Below are 20713 nucleotides of genomic sequence, written 5' to 3'. Positions count from 1 at the left end.
GCTGATGACCCCTATTTTAGAGCATGAGTCCATTTTATGGTTTTAAAAGAGAACAAAAAAATTATAAGCATTTCAGAAAGGTGAAAGCTCCAAACTGACAATACCTGGTCTGGAAATCGAAAAGACAGCAGTTCCAATTACTCTACCTAAATAAAGCCTTGCTTGAGACAGATCAGTTATAATTTCAAACATGGGTTATTTGTGTATATACGACAGAAGGGTTGCATCCTGGGACTGCCCTGAATGAAGTTTGCATGTTCTCCACCTGTAGGTTCCTCCCACTGCCACAAGATACGCAGGTTAGATACACTGACGATTCCAATTGGCCTTGGTGTGTGTTTAGTAGGTGTGTGTGTGTTTGCCTTGCAATGGACTGACTCCCTGTCCAGGGTTTGTTCCTGCCTTGTGCCTTATGCTAGCTGAGATAGCCTCCAGTCCCCTCCTCATGCAACCCTGGTCTGGATTAAGCAGGTTACAAATGACATTCCAAAAATCGAATGTCTGTCTGTGTGTGTGTGTTACTAATACAATTCTGCACTCTTTGACCAACTGGAACCAAATTTGGCATAGTTGTTCTCTAGAACCAATATGTCAAGACAGACTGGTTTGGAACCCAAAATGTTGACCCTGGGGTCCCCAGAGTTTTTGCTTTTCCTGGTGTGCTACAGTTTGCACACCAGTGTCACCTGCTTTCTCAGAAAAAGTAAAATATTCAAACAGACTAAAGTCAGACTAGCAGACAAAATGACCAGAGCTTAACATAACTTACCAGGGCAATGCTGTGTGCCTCTTCTATCTAATGTAATATAAAATGGAATATCATGCACTTTTGCAGTGCATTGTGAGGCTTGATTGAGCGTGGAACCGCTGTGCAACACAAAAGAGAATCAAAGGGTTGTTGTTTAACTCCTGCTTTGTTGGCATTTCTTAATAATTTAAGCACTATGAACTGTTCACCTTGATCTCAGAAAACAAGTTAGACATGACAGCATTCATGGATACCACAATTCTGGAATCCAATTGGATCCAAAAAGAACAGATCCTTGACTCACGAGAGTGGAAACATTGACAGGCAGTGTGGATGACCGACTGTAATGGTAGCAATAATAACAGGGTCACCATTTGAAAAATAACATACACCTTTCTAGAAGTATACCCTGCCAATGCTGGGTACTTCGGCTAGTATATATAAATACAGTACATACAGAGAGAGAGACACACACTGTATTAAAACTGTATATGCAGGCTTTGCATATTTTCCTCATAATATATCTATGTCTACTTTATATACAAGTGTATTTATGTCTAAGTTATAAGTGAATACAATTGTGTACGCACAAGCTTGGCTCCACGTTACACTAAGTCCTCAGAACCTATTCTTCCCTTTTGATGAGAACAACCAAGATGTGTGCCACACCCTGGATAATACCCCCTAAGTTTGTGTCTAAGAAAGAAAGAAAAAACAAAAATGTTTAATTTGTAAACAGGTGTATGGACGTTGCAAGGGTGTTGCCATTTTGACAGGCTGTGTGCAGACATTAGAAAGGCACAAACAGCGGTTCTGCCCTTGTGAATGAAAATATAAAAACACACCCCAAAAGGGAATCCTCATAGGAGTGCAGGAGCCCCGTGAGGAACATAAAAGTAAAGCATCCTTCAGTGTTGCTCACATGAAACAGCCCTTACAGGTTCCTGTGTTTTGGTTCGCCACACAGCAGTCACATGAACACATCTACACTACATGCAGTACATTTAGTTTACCAAGTGCCCCCTTGTGGTAACACACACACACATGTGCATAAATACCATGTGTATATACAGTACATAAATATACACATAATATATTCACAGTATGATGTTCTATAAGCATAGGTACTGATACATTTGAAGTAGAAGCCGATTTACAAATTGTTTAATTTTACCACATTTTCACTTCATAAAAATACACAGTTCTTGAGTAACCACTTAAAAAATGTTTAAGAACAGTGTGCAACAAAACTAACCATGTACATCTTTTATGCTTTCATTTTTTTTTTTTTACAAATCAGTTATACAAACCATATGCATATTCCCATTTACACTTGGACATTTTTTGCCATATGTATTATTTATTCCAAATAAAGTGTTTTAGATATAAATTCCCCATTTCACTGCAAAGTAAAGAAGGTTGTATTTACTGTGGGATCCCCATGCTGATAGGCTGGGCTGCCCACTGATGGATTCCAGCAGCTTAAAATATCATTTCCTAAAGCAAACAAATTTCATTAGCCATTAAGGTTGTGAACATTTTCAGCCATCATTTATTTAGGTTTGTGCAGTGTATCCATTTGGCATCAGAATGTTTTTAAGTGTTTCTTTCCAGGTCACTCATGATGCTTACCATAAGGCCTAAGGAGAATAGAGGCTTTATTTATTAATATATGTTATAAACCCAATAAGGAAATTGACCAGGAACGTAACATTTGAACTAAATGTGATAAGCCATGCAGAAAAGATGCTAGAGAGAATAGAGTATGTGCTTGAATGAAAGTGTGGCAGTTTAGTCATAGTGTGGGATTGCAGACGCCCCATTCACATAACATACGAACTTGGCATTAAACTCTTCAAATGTCTAAAGAACTGGTAATGTCCTCGTTCATAACCAAGCGCTCAGTAAGAGAAGAGAATTCCACCAAACAGGCTTTTGCATCCAAAGTGCTTTAGAACAAGGGAATGGTAGTAGTTTCATTTGAATGTCCTACATGGTCAAATTATTATAAATTAAAAATATAAAAAAAAAGAAAAGAAAAAAGATGGACCCTTTTTCATGACAAACTAAAAAATAATCTCTGTCTTCCTTTTTTATCAATCTGGTTTTCCAGTTCAGTTTTGTTTCCACATCCCAGACAGATTAAAATCAGCGACTGCAGCTTTGTCTGGATCCAGTATTTTTCACAATCACTTTCTAGGAGCTGCAAAGCCGGTGGTCATTTTTCTTTTTTATCCTTCCAAATGAGATCCAACATTATAGACACAGACTTAACTCCTTCCTGACAGAGCATTTCTTGCACTGCACCACGCAGCACCAGTGAAACCGGCACAAGCAGTTCTCTTCAAACACCGCCGTCTCTTCTCTGTAGCCTCGTCCGCAACATAGCAAGTCACATCCACTGACATCCATTGCTGTGCTATTACACACACGCCCTTTGGTACCCAGGGAGCCAGTCTTTCTGTTTGGCAAACAAAAGTCAGGTGACTCCGCAGAGTAGATGAGATCCTGCTTGTCTGGCGGTTTAATGTTGTGCCCCACAGGGATGAGGGTTTTACCATCATTGCCTCCCATCACCTTAAAGGCTCCATTAAACCTTTCCAGGAGGCGATCACCCACTTCGCGAAAATGAGGCATTTTTTTCCAGCAGGTTCTGAGTGTGCATGAGCCAGACAATCCGTGACATTTACATTCAGTTCTCATATAATTCTTCACAGCCTGTAGTTAGAGACAAAGATAGATTGGTTAGATAAAAGCAGACGCTATTTGAAAAGAATTCACCTCCTCTTGCCTCCGAGCCATCTCAAAGCTTAGAAGGCTTGACGGCAGGAATCACTTAGATATACACTTCTGATAATTAGCCATGATTAATGCAATGCCCTTATCTCTACCAGCTTTTTAATTAAGAAAACATACAATAAAAATACAGTGGAACTTATGAAAAAGGGGCAGTTCATGCTATAATTCTATGTAAAATGAATCTTTATGGGCCTTTGCTGCTAAATGCTGGATTGCTGCTCAGTCGAAGGTTGTCTTCCTCAACACCACACCCCGCACCTGCCCAGTTACCTGAATATGACCTCTCTCTAAGCACAGTTTAAGCTGTGTGGCGGCATTTCAGAATGTGATAAAGTGATACTGACAAAGAGGGTCAAAGGTGAACACTGGGCAATTTATTAGTATTAGGTATAATTAAGAGCGGCAGTCAAGCATTCACCAAATGCCAGCCGGCCACTGTCTAAATCTAATGATATGGTAACTATTCCAAACCTTTACGTTTGAAAAAATACAGTTGGTGAAGAAAGGGTTCTTGCTTGTGAAGACTGTGATTAACAAGGAATTACAGAACAACATTTTTTGATTGTTTCATGTGTTGGTGAAATGTTTTGTTTTTTTAATTAAGTTTGACTAGATTCACCTTATTTTGACATAGCCCTCTCTTTATAGATTATGAAAACAGAACAGCAGTTCACACAGGAATAATAAAGCAAAAAAAATGTACAAAAATGTCTGAATCATATAAAGCACTTAAACATAGCTGTCTTATTTTTTTTGTCCTGATGGTTGTTCACAGAACCAGCAATGATCTTCTGATTTCACGCTAAGTAGATATTATCAGATAAACTGATCTCAGAGAAAGGAAGCAAGCTCCTTGAATCTAATATCCTGGCTTTGAATCTTACAACCAGTTGTTTTCTGTGTGCCATGTGCATGTTCGATCTATGTCTGCATAGGTGAATTGGCAACTCTAAATTGGCCCTGATGTGAGTGAATATGTGCCCTGCAGTGTGATTTCTGCATTGTGCCCTATGCTTCCAGGACAGGACAGGCTGCACACCCCGTAAAATACTGAATATGTGTATGCGCGTTTCTGAATGTAGAATATAATATATCCATCCATCCAATATCCAGCCCACTATATCCTAACTACAGTGTCACGGGGGTCTGCTGGAGCCAATCCCAGCCAACACAGGGTGCAAGGTACGAAACATATAATATAATATAATATAATATAATATAATATAATATAATATAATATAATATAATATAATATAATATAATATAATATGGCAAAATGGTTACCACTGATTCCTCCATCTACAAGTGTCCAATCAGTGTCTGCATATTCTTGCATGCATGTTTTTTCTAAGGGTGTTCCAGTTTTCTCTCACATTCCAGAAAGACATACAGGACACATTAGTCAGACAAGCTACCTTTGCCTGGTATGAGTGAGAAGGTGTGTGTGTGTAAGTGAGTGTGTTCTGTAAGTGACTGTAACCACATTACAGGTTGGTTCTTGTCTTCCATTTGCTGCCTTCGGGGTAGCCTCTGGCTCCCCATGACCCTGAAGCTGGATTATGTGGTTTTAGATAATGACTGGACAATTGATGTAATAAAAAACAGGAAATTGATCAGATTGCTGTCTCATTCTGAGGTTTCTTCATTTTTCCAGAATGTCCAGCAAAGATATTAATTGATATCTCCAAACTGCCCCGACTGTATTCCCTGTGATTCAGGGATGGTTCCTGACTTGTTCCAAATGTTGCAAGGACAGGCACCAGCAACCTGCAACTCTGTTGAAGAAAAAATGTTTTTATGTTTTATTTATAGTACATTACATATGCTGGCTTATTTATATACAAAAATAATTAAAATGCCTGGTATACTTGTGTGTATATGCGTAGAGATAAACTGGCAACCTGCCACACAATGTGAAGTGATGCCACAGCTGGAGAAGCCTTATGAATGTTTGAAATATACTAGCTATGAAGAGTACAAGGTCAGAGGTTCATATTAAGGAGGAGGACTGCCCATGAGGGCAAATGGCACAATACAAACCAACTATCACATAAATAGATTAAGAGAAAGAGGGGCATAACAATGAGTTAATAGCATTGCCATCTCGTAGCACTTTTCAGACTGTTTTTTGGTTTACAGGCAGGAATTGTGTGCTTCTCCTCTTTATATCAAAATGCAATGAGTTTCCTCAGTGTGGCTGTATGTGTGACTGCAGATTTTCTTACCCCTGTGAAAGTGAAGCCTTACGCAAACCATGGTGTTTGAAGGAAGATTAAGACTATAGTAATAGGACAGAAATTTGTTCAGAATCTAATGTCAAATCTTTATAAGTGTCACAGGCGGCTGAGGTTGGAGCCCAGCCGGGACGCCCAGGAGAACCGGAGGAGGGCTTGTGCCTCCTCCAGACAGTGTGGGGGCGACCGCCTTGGTTGTATTGGGGGCCACGGGTAGAGGGCTTGGAAGCCCAGCCCTGTAGGGGCCCGTGGCCACCGCCAGGCGGCGCCCCAATGCCTGAAGAAACCTGGAGCCCAGCACTTCCGCCACACCAGGAAGTGCTGGGGGGAAGAGGACCTGGAACACCCGGAGGACTTCCGACTACACAGTTGGTGCTTCCGCCAAACGGGGGTGTGTCGACGGAAGCTCCTCAGAAAGCACCTGGAGCCCATCTGGGCGTACATAAAAGGGGCCGCCTCCCTCCAGTCGACAGCAAGAGTCGGGTGGAAGAGGACGGAGCTCGGAGGAGAGGAGTGGAGGCGGTCAGAAGGACTGTGCAAGGCATTGTAGTGCGGCCAGGACTGTAAGGGGTGATTGGTGCTGCGGCACTGGGTTTGTGCACTTAATATATAGTATTGCAAATAAATATGTGTGTGGTGAACCAACATGTCTGCCTGTCTGTGTCCGGGCTGTACCCCACATAAGATAATCAACTATTTCATTCAACACTCTTCACATATTTAACGCAGATGGTTTCTCAGTTACTCAAAACTATGGGCTGGAAAGAGCATATGGATTCTCACACGGAGAGACTGCAGCCTAATAAACAGACATGCTTATTAAAAATAAACAGAGCAAAACTTTGTAAATTAGCAAAGTCTGATTGGTCCAGAGACCTGTAGTCTATGGAGAGGCTAACCAAGAAATTCTGAGAAAATAACAAATAGAGCAAGTGCTCATACCTTTCTCACTAATCTTCTAATGGGCACTGACGTACTATTATAAAAAGCCAAATTTCACCCTTGGGAAACTTAGTTAGTTCGTTCTATCTATCTATCCATTTTCTAACCCGCTGAATTCTAACACAGGGTCACGGTGAGCCAATCCCAGCCAACACAGGGCAGGAACCAATCCTGGGCAAGGTACAAGGCAAGGACAACCCACCGCAGGACACACACAAACACACACTAGGGCCAATTTAGAAACGCCAATCCACCTAACTGGCATGTCTTTGGATTGTGGGAGGAAACCGGAGCGCCCGGAGGAAACCCACGCAGAGACGGGGAGAACATGCAAACTCCATAGGGAGGACCCGGGAAGCGATCCCGGGTCTCCTAACTGCGAGGCAGCAGCGCTACCACTGCGCCACCCTCTATCTATCTATCTATCTATCTATCTATCTATCTATCTATCTATCTATCTATCTATCTATCTATCTATCTATCTATCTATCTATCTATCTATCTATCTATCTATCTATCTATCTATCTATCTATCTATAATTTTTAATACTACTGTGGACATAATGCAACTAAATACAATTTACTTTTCAGGGACCACAGACCACTTCTCTTAAGAATAAGAGTCAGCAAGAACTGGGTAAAGAATTAAGAAATTACAGTTTTTTGACATGCAGCTTAGTTTGATTTTTGCTTACATAATGTCATGCATGTGCGGCAGATGGTTGCCTTCCAGGCTCACGTAAGGTATGTGGTACCACCTTTGTTTATTATTATTACAATGCAGAGGAGAAAGATCAGGAAGGAAAGCAAATATATTTTTTTACCTTTAAACACATACATTAATATTCTTTTCATAATATATATGCAACTCAAAGGAAACACAATTAAGAGTTTCATGTATTCTCATGTAACAGAAATGTGTATTACTGATCATTACTGATTTTCATATATTTTCGTCCACCCATTTTTGGCATACACAGTTGAATACAAAGTCACAGTGGAAGTATGAGCCTTCCTGACAGTAACAGGGCCCACTGAAAGAATCAATGCTTGGCTGGACCCAACACTTGAAATATTCAGTTTCTAAATGACATATTTGCATGGTCTATAGCGTGAAGGAAGAAAGTTGAGTGCTGCAGAGTCCAATGAGCAGACACACCTATAACGAATCCAAGAGGTGCCTGAGTGGTGTGCGCTGCTAGCTACTAGACTACTTTTTCATCACATCGGTATCGGTACTAAAATGATAGTCTGTAAAAATTAAAGAAGACACGGAAGCCAAAAAACAGACCGAATTATACTATACATAGACCAACATATAGAAAGAGACAATCTGCTGCATCTTCCTAAACAATAAATACATTGAAATATGTATTTATATTGGTAACTTCTAACTATATGATTAATGTTAATTGATTGTTGACTTAAATGTTAAGGCAATTAAGAAAACCAATGCAACACAGAAAACATGTTGTAGAAAAGCCAACTATATGCACTAGATGAACACCTTTATTATTATTTGCAGTCATTCTCACAAGCACATTACGGTTCCACAGTTCTGAGATAGAAATAAACACTAAATGGGTTATCAGCTGTTCACACAGTAGTAATCTCTAGAGTGCAGTTCATTCCAGCTGCTTGCATCTGGAGTATAGAAAGAAATCAGACAAGATACCATGACAGCTACACATTTAGCACCCCACAATGCCACCTAATGTTTAGAATATGTATTGCTCCAGGAAGACAGACCTGGGTCACACATCATGGAGCCAACTGTCTAAGTCAATTGTGGCTTCAGGAAGGTGACAGTTATATGTAATGCAAGCCTCTTAACATAGTGAGGAATAGCATTATTTGTACTGACAAAAGATCTATAATTTGGCTTTTGGAACAAAACCCAATTTTTAAACTGTGCATTCCAGATATCATTATTATTACACAGAACCAGATTCTGTCCTGATCCAGAAGACACAGCTGGAAATCAGCATAAGACTTACTGGTGGATCCAAACTTTTACTGCCCTAGGACAGCTCTTACTTGCTGTGCCTCTCATCTTGTGAAAGGAATAACACACTCCACATTTTTTGCTGTGGCCAGAGGGGTTAGACACTCTAGTCACACAAACAGCCCGGTTTAATTTATAATTATGGAATTGACAGCATGTCTCAAAACGTGCACATTATAATGATATACTAATCTGTGACTATCTGCATGCCAGGTACACAATATCTGTCACTTAAAGTCTGTGTTTTGGGGATGTTTTTCAGCTTTATTAGAAGAACTAGCTCAATGAAATATGACATGTCCACTTATACTGCTGCTTTCATTTTAAACAGTTCTCACAAATAGAATTTTAAAAAATCTGGTGAGAAACAAGCACCAGTTAAACCAAGTTAGCTAACATAATTTATTATACATCTTTGACTAAAACACACTGTCGTAAACAAATATTAGTGAAAACACTGTATTATAATAAAAAAACTTTAAACCTATATTAAAATTCAAATGATCTTCTATCTTTCCACATGCTTTTTATTTTATTTGAAAATGTTGGTTAATTTTTGTAACTACCTTATTTTGAAAATCACTGAAAAAAATGTCATTTGACTGACTTACTGACTGAGAAGAGCCTTCCAGTTCATGCTGAAAACAAGCTCAAGGACGTTTTTAAATTTCAACAAGTATGTATTTTGAAATCATAAAAGTTTCAACAATACATTTTTGAAGTGTGGCCTAGTGGGAAAAGTACTGGACTGAAATCTTCAACCAAATGCCATAAAAAATTGGACTATCAGACTGGACTTGTAAAGTGACTCAGGATAGTATTCAATATAGAAAGCTAGTAAACACAATAAAGTAAAAAATGTGTGTTTCGCGAAACAAGCTTTATATCATGTCATACTTTAGAAATATAACTGATTACACAGTCCTTCAAGCTAGCACACAACGGCTATTCACATCAAGCCTAACTACTAATACAGAGCTTGGCAAATTTATTTTGCCTTTAATTAACAAAGTTTATTATTTGGCATTATATCACAAATTACATTTGTTAAGTAGGCAGTGAACCTTTTACAAAGTAAGTCAAAATTAAAGCTGCCTCAAAATAGAAGAATGGAAAAGCAACAGGACCAGATGAAATACGAGTGGGAGAGAGTGTGAGAGAATTTAGGGAAAGAGAGAGCAGATGTGTTGTAAGATCTAACGCAGAAGATCTATGAACAGGAGAGAATACCAGAAGAGTGGTTGTACCCATTTATGAGGAGAAGTTGGATGTGGTAGAAACAAGAATGTGGAGGTGGATGTGTGGAGTTACAGATAAAGAGCAGAATAAGACATGATACAGTCAAAGGTACAACAAAAGTGGGAGAGATACCTAAGAAAGTACTGGAAAGTAGGTTGAAGTGGTATGGACATGTGATGAGGAGAGACGATAAATATGTGGTCAAAATAGAAATGAGAATGGAAGTACAGGGGCATCAAGAGAAAGTGAGGGAGGATCAAGTGGAGGTTGATGGATAAAATGAAAGACTGGAGACTGGACTGGACTGGACTGGAGAGGAGGTGCAGGACAAAGCTGTATGGATAAAGTTGATAGGTTCATTGACCCCCACATATAAATGGGAAAAGAAGTAGAAGTATTTTGTCTTAATTTAGAGCATTTCCTTGTAAATATTTGTAGAATAAATACAAATTTGCTTTACCGAAAAAAATGTCCATTTTGGTTTGACCAATTTAGATGCTGGATTTGGTTAATACAATTTAATCAGGTTGATCCAAAGTTTGATTGATAACCTTCTCTGCTGTGCATCTACATGGAATGAAGAAATAGCACCAATGGAGAACAAACAGCCATGTTAGACATCTGAGCACAGGCAGAGTGAAATATGCAAAAGGAGCTTAGCACGTGAGTGTGTTAGGAGTACGATCAGCATTTGGATACAGCTTTGTTTCTTATTTTTATTACATTTTCAATAATAGTAAAGGGTAACAAAACTGCTTAGTTGCAGTTCTTCACTTATTCTCAGTATAGTTTTTTACGAAGCACAAAAGGAAGAGAATAAAAAGGAAATCTTAGTAGTGAGTGGACAGGCAGAGAGTCAAGAAAGGTCTAGAATGTTTACAGCTATGGAATACAATCAATGATCTGAGTAAAGTGTTTTTGATGATAAATGGGATGCACTGAAGAATTTCAGAGTTCACTGTGGGAGTAGGAACATTCTCCTCATGCCACTGTGTGTTTTTTACCCAAAGACATGCTGTCATACTGACTAGAGATCCAAAACTGTCATTGTCTGAGTAAATCTGTGTGCTCTGCAATGGACTGCCAACCAATCCAGCTGTGATTCATGACAATAATAAATGTAAAGACTCCATTTACCTATTACTCTACAATGGAAACTACTACCAAATGCAAAACCCACTAGTTGCTTCATACATTGTATTTTGAAAAATCTTAACTAGCTGCCCCTCCACCATTAACTTATAGCCTTTAATCACACACTCGCTGCATCATAAGCCTCGTCAATCTGCTTCCTCTATCTCATTACCTTATCAGTTCCTGTCATTATTCAAGGAATACGTTTCTCTGTTGTTTTAAGAAAAATTATTTGCTGATATGCACTTCCTGTCCATTTTGTACATTGTCACTGAACCAGTGAATGATTTAATTTAATCTGAAAGCCGTTGAACCTAATCTTTTAATTCAATGTTTTTTTTTTCATATTGCTAAAGAATTAAATAATCATCCAAGATATGGCACAGCTGGCAACTATTCTATAAGTAATTGTGGTGCACATACTGTAGTAGAGATGAGTTTCTTATATATCTGATAATTTTGTGAGAAACAAACGTTCAAACTGACTATTGTAATTTTGCTTGCTTTCTGCTTTATATGAACAATTTATGAAAGCACATGCATTTGTGTACGGCAATCAATATATTTACTTTTTATTGTACCACGGGTCATTAAAATTTCAGCAGTTTATGCTAAATATGTTTTGATTTTCAAAAAATTACCCTTCTCTACTTTACCTCTTGCTCTGTAATTATAACAAGATATGACCTAGAGGTATTTACTTTAAGCCAGAAATGAACTGCACATATCCTGCAAGGATTGGATTATAAAAAAATATATATTATTCTAGTAAGTGAAATGCTGTTAATTAGGAATCAAATAATTAATGTATCTTTTTTTTAATGAAATAAATATAAATAAACATTTCTTTAAATGGGAAAACACGTACACAATATACATATAGCCATACACAGTGATTATAAAATGTATTTGACTCCTTCTCCAAAAGGACTATTTCACTTTCTATTATGTTTCATTATAAGAGGGTGTCTAGGGAGAGAAGCTGGGAGTGCAAAGGCATCACCAAAATGGCACTGGACATGGTGTGTTCCTATGGAAAAACTGCAAGGCAGAACAAATGTCACACTGGCAGCAGCAGAACAGGTGAATTCCAGTGTGGGAACACAGGAGCTGCTAGGGTATTGCATTCTCTGCATGTGAGCTGAGCACCCTGGAAGGATACAATTCAAGGTCACCATCATAAGCAAGATAGAGTGTGTTCATGCAGAGTTCTGCCAGGACACTAGAGGGCAGATGACAGCAACTGGCATGGATGCCTGATCCTCCATTCATAGACAGAAGTGGGGCCAAGGAGGAAATGACAGTGTTGACAACACCCTCTGGTCTCTGGAGGACACATACTCATAGATAGAGAACATGTTTCCTAGTCTTACAGGTGGCAGCATGGAGACTTCATGGGGGAACCTGTCCATTTATATGGGTAACTTTTGCAACAGAAGTGCAGGAGCGACAAGAGGAAGTTTTGATCTAAGGGAGGCTAAGGGAGTGTAGAGATAGGAGGTATTCATCAGGTTGTTAGACAAAAGTCCATGGCTAGGAAAGCAACAGAGGGAGAGAAAGAGAGATGGGAGTTGAGGAGAGTGTTTGTGTGATATCTGAGTCACCTGACCTCAGGAGCAGTAGGTTTAGAACTTTGCCCTGTTTTTAGGTACTTTGTGTTCCACCTGTAACTTTTGAGTTGTTACTTTCTAGAGGGGTAATGACCCAAAACTTACAGTGAAGGCCTAACTGGATTAGCTTAAAAGAAAAAAGCTTAATGTTTGGTTGTAAGCATGTGCCAATCTTACAGTGCATTGCCACATCCATCACTTGAAAAACCACCCGGATTGGGAACCGAGTGCAACCGTGCAATGAGTGACAGCTTGAACAGTTATTAGCTATAGTACAGTATTGGCCAATATATAATTCAACCAGTTATTGGCTTATGAAATACTAATTTTCTTTTTTTATTTAGAATGAATTTAATAGTATATATATAATTTTTCTGTGGTTGCCTGGCACCCTGCCCAGGGTTTGTTTCCTGCCTTGCGCTCTGTGTTGACTGGGATTGGTTCCAGCAGACCCCCATGACCCTGTAGTTAGGATATAGCAGGTTGGATAATGGATGGATGGATATATAATTCAGTTCAGGGTCAGTGTCATCATTGCGGGTTTCCAGGGCTTTATCACCTGGTCTCCAGTATCCAGGCCTTGACCTTTGATCTGACCTCCATGTATGACTCATGTGAAACCCTGCAGGGGACAACCCCAGCTTGTTGATCTGAAGTTTGATTCTTGTGCTGATCATATTCACGATATATGCTAAAACTAATGATGCGCCTATTCAGAATAATCTTCTTTTAAAGCAACTGTATGCTAAAATATCCAGCTTACTGACATTTGTCTGTTTCCTGGCGTTTTACTCAGATTTATATTGTAGGCTTGTTAAAAATTGTTACACTGAGAGCTGACTGAAGGGGTTTATGCTTGTAAATAGAAAAATAAAAAATATATTTTATTTTGTTTAATTTTCAATCTCATCCAGGTTGCAAGGTGAGCTCAACCAATTCCATTCTTACAGGACATACCATACATTGTTAGTATTCTATTGTCTCTCTATTATAAAAAAAAAAAATCCTGTGGAAGGAATGACTAATAGACAATACGTTATCTTCACGTTAAGATCATGAAGGACAAATAAAAGAACCGCGAGACGAACGAGAATGGGCAAAAAAAAAAAACAATAGTGTAAAGGGAAGCAGCACACACAGATACAGGTGTCTCAGTGCACATCATTCAATGTACAAAACATAGATTTACACAATAATGGAACATACATTATGAGAATCTGTGGACCCGCAACAGTTAAAGCAATGACAAGTTTAATTTCAAAGAAAACACAATTTGGTCAGGTGTATATTTATGATGATGGAGAAACAATCAGAACGCGAGCAGCAGAGACACAAAGTAGGAAAAAGGACAGCGGCTGCGAGCAGTGTTATTCGTCCTGCAAGAAAGAATTTAACCACGCCCGGGGCCGTAAATAAAGGACAAGTATTGTTTTTACAATGTCACGCGAGACCAGGCAGTGACCAATCATTTAAAACAAGTCCACAGACATCTAACCTAGCAGTTGTTGGATAGCACCTGTCAAACAAGCATCATGTGCTCCCAGCTCTTAAAACAACGGCAAGAGACAAGCAAAACGTGCAGCTCGCCAGCAGCAGGAAGACAGCAGATGATGTGACGGCATATCCTTAGCGCGCGTTCAGCTGCCCCTACCCTTCACAACGCAAGCAGCATTATATGTCTGGCGAGGAAGAGATGTAACCACGCACGGGGACGAAAATAAAGGACAAGTATTGTATTTACAAAAGTTTTTAAAGTAAAAGTGAAAATAATGCATATGTAACAATTCCCAAGAAAATAACAAATCTCTTTAAATTGTATGTTGCCTGCCTAAGGTAAAGTAATCCCTGATGGAGGATCACAGGAATCGTGGGAAAAAGGGGTCCTTTCATCAGATTAGCGCTATTTCAGATGTGGGATGGCCAAATGGGAGAGGCAGCTTGATGAATGAGGTCTCCAGGACTCTAAACAAATCCAAATCATATTATGTGACTAGCAAAATACCCGTGCTTCGCAGCGGAGAAGTAGTGTGTTAAAGAAGTAATGAAAAAGAAAAGGAAATATTCTGAAAATAACGTAACATGATTGTCAATGTAATTGTTTTGTCACTGTTGTGAGTGATGAGTGTTGCTGTCATATATATATATACACACACACATAAACATATATATATACATATCCATACATATATACATATACACATATATATACACCCACACACATATATACATACATATATATATATATATATATACACACTCACCTAAAGGATTATTAGGAACACCTGTTCAATTTCTCATTAATGCAATTATCTAATCAACCAATCACATGGCAGTTGCTTCAATGCATTTAGGGGTGTGGTCCTGGTCAAGGCAATCTCCTAAACTCCAAACTGAATGTCAGAATGGGAAAGAAAGGTGATTTAAGCAATTTTGAGCGTGGAATGGTTGTTGGTACCAGACGGGCCGGTCTGAGTATTTCACAATCTGCTCAGTTACTGGGATTTTCACGCACAACCATTTCTAGGGTTTACAAAGAATGGTGTGAAAAGGGAAAAACATCCAGTATGTGGCAGTCCTGTGGGCGAAAATGCCTTGTTGATGCTAGAGGTCAGAGGAGAACGGGCCGACTGATTCAAGCTGATAGAAGAGCAACTTTGACTGAAATAACCACTTGTTACAACCGAGGTATGCAGCAAAGCATTTGTGAAGCCACAACACGCACAACCTTGAGGCGGATGGGCTACAACAGCAGAAGACCCCACCGGGTACCACTCATCTCCACTACAAATAGGAAAAAGAGGCTAAAATTTGCACGAGCTCACCAAAATTGGACAGTTGAAGACTGGAAAAATGTTGCCTGGTCTGATGAGTCTCGATTTCTGTTGAGACATTCAAATGGTAGAGTCAGAATTTGGCATAAACAGAATGAGAACATGGATCCATCATGCCTTGTTACCACTGTGCAGGCTGGTGGTGGTGGTGTAATGGTGTGGGGGATGTTTTCTTGGCACACTTTAGGCCCCTTAGTGCCAATTGGGCATCGTTTAAATGCCACGGGCTACCTGAGCATTGTTTCTGACCATGTCCATCTCTTCATGACCATCATGTACCCATCCTCTGATGGCTACTTCCAGCAGGATAATGCACCATAAAGCTCGAATCATTTCAAATTGGTTTCTTGAGCATGACAATGAGTTCACTGTACTGAAATGGCTACCACAGTCACCAGATCTCAACCCAATAGAGCATCTTTGGGATGTGGTGGAACGGGAGCTTCGTGCCCTGGATGTGCATCCCACAAATCTCCATCAACTGCAAGATGCTATCCTATCAATATGGGCCAACATTTCTAAAGAATGCTTTCAGCACCTTGTTGAATCAATGCCACATAGAATTAAGGCAGTTCTGAAGGCGAAATGGGGTCAAACACCGTATTAGTATGGTGTTCCTAATAATCCTTTAGGTGAATGTATATACATATATACACATACATCCACATACTGTATATATACATATATATATACATATCTACATATACACACATACATATACATACACACATACATACATACACACACATATTATATTATATATTATTTTCCTGTATAAATCGTTGGTTGTTACGATACAAAATGTCAGTTAAATATATCATATAGGAGACACACACAGTGATATTTGAGAAGTGAAATGAAGTTTATTGGATTTACAGAAAGTGTGCAATAATTGTTCAAACAAAATCAGGCAGGTGCATAAATTTGGGCACCACAAAAAAGAAATGAAATCAATATTTAGTAGATCCGCCTTTTGCAGAAATTACAGCCTCTAAACGCTTCCTGTAGGTTCCAATGAGAGTCTGGATTGTGGTTGAAGGTATTTTGGACCATTCCTCTTTACAAAACATCTCTAGTTCATTCAGGTTTGATGGCTTCAGAGCATGGACAGCTCTCTTTAACTCACACAACAAATTTTCAATTATATTCAGGTCTGGGGACTGAGATGGCCATTCCAGAACGTTGTACTTGTTCCTCTGCATGAATGCCTTAGTGAATTTTGAGCAGTGTTTGGTCGTTGTCTTGTTGAAAGATCCAGCCCAGCGCAGCTTCAGCTTTGTCACGGATTCCTGGACATTGGTCTCCAGAATCTGCTGATACTGAGTGGAATCCATGTGTCCCTCAACTTTGACAAGATTCCCAGTCCCTGTACTGGCCACACAGCCCCACAGCATGATGGAACCACCACCATATTTTACTGTTTTTTCCTTGGAATACTGTGTTCTTTTTCCTCCATGCATAATGCCCCTTGTTATGCCCAAATAACTCAATTTTAGTTTCATCAGTCCACAGCACCTTATTCCAAAATGAAGCTGGCTTGTCCAAATGTGCTTGAGCATACCTCAAGCGGCTCTGTTTGTGCTGTGGCGGAGAAAAGGCTTCCTCTGCATCACTCTCGCATACAGCATCTCCTTGTGTAAAGTGCGCCGAATGGTTGAACGATGCACAGTGACTCCATCTGCTGCAAGATGATGTTGTAGGTCTTTGGTGCTGGTCTGTGGGTTGACTCTGACTGTTCTCACCATTCGTCACTTCTGTCTATCCGAAATCTTTCTTGGTCTGCCACTTTGAGCCTTAACTTGAACTGAGCCTGTGGTCTTCCATTTCCTCAATATGTTCCTAACTGTGGAAACAGACAGCTTAAATCTCTGGGACAGCTTTCTGTATCCTTCCCTAAACCATGATGGTGAACAGTCTTTGTCTTCAGGTCATTTGAGAGTTGTTTTGTGACCCCCATGTTGTTACTCTTCAGATAAAATTAAAGGAGGAGGGAAACTTACAATTGACCCTCTTAAATACTCTTTCTCATTATAGGATTCACCTGTGTATGTAGGTCAGGGGTCACTGAGCTTACCAAGCCAATTTGAGTTCCAATAATTAGTTCTAAAAGTTTTGGAATCAATAAAATGACAACGGTGCCCAAATTTATGCACCTGCCTGATTTTGTTTGAACAATTATTGCACACTTTCTGTAAATCCAATAAACTTCATTTCACTTCTCAAATATCACTATGTGTGTCTCCTATATGATATATTTAACTGACATTTTTTATCGTAACAACCAACGATTTATACAGGAAAATAATGACTATTAACAAGGTTGCCCAAACTTTTGCATCCCACTGTATATACATATACATACATATCTACATATATACATATACACACACACACACACATATAGATATACACTCTTTGGGGTGCGAGCAACTGTTGCTGGGGGTGCCAGAATCCATCAAGGAAGAAAAATGAAAAACATTATTTGTACAAAATCTTAATTTATTTATCCATTCCTAAATAATTAAATGGGCAGGCTATTTCGTATCAGTGCAATACGTGTTTGTTAAAACGGATGACTCCTGCTCTTACGTGCAAGTCTGCGTGGATATAATGAACTATCGTATTTGTTCAAGTTCTATTTAAATTTTAAATAGAAGGAATTTTTATTTAGTCGACAGAAATATCTTTGGTAGGAATGAAAGTTAAATGTAGGCATCATTGCATAAATTTTTCTTCACCATACAAATGTAAAGAGTAAATTCGCCTTACACTCCAACCAAAGATATTTGTGTCGACTAAATAGAACTTGAAAAGATATATTTTTTCGAATGTGATCTCGCAATTCAGATCGAGTTGACGCGCACTGACGCATCGAGCCCGCATGCTATTGTGGTTTTGCCTGCGTGCCTCAATAAGTCACCCTCCCCTTGCTCTTACTTTTTTACCGTTCATCTAATGAATACACTGAGTATGGCTTTACCAAAACAATCATTGATGGCGAATAAAGTATCTATTATTCATAAAGATTCAATTGGTGATCTGTCTTTCTGCGTTAACCGCATATTTTTTTATACGTCTCAAACCAAGGGGATGCGAGGGTTAAATGAATCGGGAAGCGCACGTACATACTCAGTGCATCCCCCTCTCGGGAATCGAACTTCGGCGCTAGAGGCGAAGCCTCTACCATTGTGCCACGGTGTGTGGTTTGTCTATTTGAGAGTATGTAGGTCGGGGTATATATATACTGTATATCTGGTAAACCAAACACGGGCGGTGGGCGAGCGAAGTGAGCAGGGGGCGGAGCCCCCTAGTATTCAACAAGAAAATTCCACTCCTGAAGTTAAGTGTTACTTCATATACAGTACCTTGAGCACATTAAGTTATAATTGAGACAAAAATGCTTTTTTTGCTCTAAATAAATTTTGTTTCAAGTTCATTTTCACGTTTTGGAAGGTAATGACATTAGAGAATCTCCTGGTATGGTTATGTTGATAGGTTATTGTCTTTAGGCATATGGTAATAATTGTTATGGTTATGTGTCTTACCGTGACAACATTTTGTTTATGTATGGAAGCCAGCATTAGGAGTAGCTGCCGCTAGGATGCTAGTCCTGGTTACCTAGAAGTCATGTCACGTGATGCCATTGGTATGGCGGTTTAAAAGCCATTGCCACACGCTCATTAATATCTGAGGCTGGTGTTGTTTACTTTTTAGTGTGTTTGACTCTTCTTTGTAAATAACAGTAAAGAATTATGAGGAGCATTTTGACTCCAAGTTTACTAAGTATTTTGGCTTTGATGCCTGATTTTCTTTATCTCTTCAGTTTTGCTTCCATTAAGATTTTAATCCATTTCCTGATACCTTTTTGGCTGCTTATTTTTTTAGCATGGAAATTTGGTTTTTAAAAAGCAGGTGGGCTATGAACTGTTCTGGCAATTAATTTTTTTTCCCTCTGCCTTTTTTTCTTCGACAGAATGGTAAGATCAGGCATGATTATCCCTGTCCAAAGCATATTTCCACAAAAGGTTCAGGACCCCAGAAATACCACAGTTGACCAACTCCTTAATGTTTACTCTTAATGACTTTTACTACAACTAGTCTGACCATCTGCACTGTCTTCCATACATAATAGAAACAATGTCCAATGTGGTGGGGCAGTGGTAGCACTGCTGCCTCTCAGTTTGGAGACCGGGGTTTGCATCCCGGGACCTTCCTACATGGAGTATGAAAAGTAATTTTGAAAGTAAATGTTTCTAGTGATGCCAAATGACCTGCAGATAACCACAACATATCTGAGCATCTGTAACCCATTCCATGTCAATACAGATTCTCATCTAGTGCTACAAACATACAGCATATTTATTATTTAGTTTTGAAATGTACTCAAGTAACAAAAGAAATAATTTGGGAGGATGATATCATACTGAATAATATCTGTAATATCATTTCATATTATTAACAAAACATCATATATTATTAACAAAAAATAATTATAATCAAGTCCCAGACATGCAGCCATATGCTCACTAAGTGACATTGTGAATACTATACAATATACTGAGAAATGACAGAATGAATACAAATACACTCTATGTGTAAGGTGGATGTATCCCATCTTTAAGTTTGATCTTCACAGAATTGCAAAGTACTATATATGCTTTTTGCACTTCATAATTAAAATACTGGAAGGACTGATGACCTTCTAAGTTGTATTACTTTGATCAGCTCTAAGTGTTTAGAATGTAGTCTTGAAAAGTATGTGGTAATACTTTGTCAACCACAAATGGAAATTCAGAACCATTTTAAACTAGCACATAATATCTGTATTGCCAGTTTGTCGGTACAACCTTAAATTTATGTTTAAAAACAGTCTTCTATATTCCAGGAGGGGTCATCCCTATACAAAAAAACTTACATAGACATTTTCTTTTAGTGCTTAGTGTCCATCACATAATAATTCTTCTGTATAGCAAACCGCAGGCCATGGTTGAAACATGAAATTCTGCCATAGCTGCACACTTATACAGCAACCAATCTTTTAATCGTAGCATAATTTGTGTCCCTTATTAGTAATTTATGAGCCAATAAAATTAGGAATCAACCCTCACATATACTTCAGAACTAGGAGCTGAGAATTTAAACTAACTCATTCCGTTAAATTGGTGCACTGC

At 38.9% G+C, this 20713-nt stretch overlaps 1 protein-coding gene across 2 annotated transcripts in view; it reads right to left on the bottom strand.

The window, feature by feature from the left end:
* Nucleotides 1-1896: 1896 nt before the first annotated feature.
* wnt6b (wingless-type MMTV integration site family, member 6b) overlaps nt 1897-20713 on the bottom strand; it is an 89974-nt gene continuing 71157 nt past the window's right edge. For both annotated transcript variants that reach the window (XM_039757400.1, XM_039757399.1), the window contains exon 4: nt 1897-3466. In XM_039757400.1, the coding sequence (XP_039613334.1) occupies nt 3005-3466 (462 nt within the window). In that variant the 3' untranslated portion in view covers nt 1897-3004. The remainder of the gene's footprint in view (nt 3467-20713) is intronic.

This window comes from Polypterus senegalus, chromosome 6, assembly GCF_016835505.1.
Source record: "Polypterus senegalus isolate Bchr_013 chromosome 6, ASM1683550v1, whole genome shotgun sequence".
In the NCBI taxonomy this organism is placed as follows: domain Eukaryota; kingdom Metazoa; phylum Chordata; class Cladistia; order Polypteriformes; family Polypteridae; genus Polypterus; species Polypterus senegalus.
This window is presented reverse-complemented; position numbering and strand designations above follow the sequence as displayed.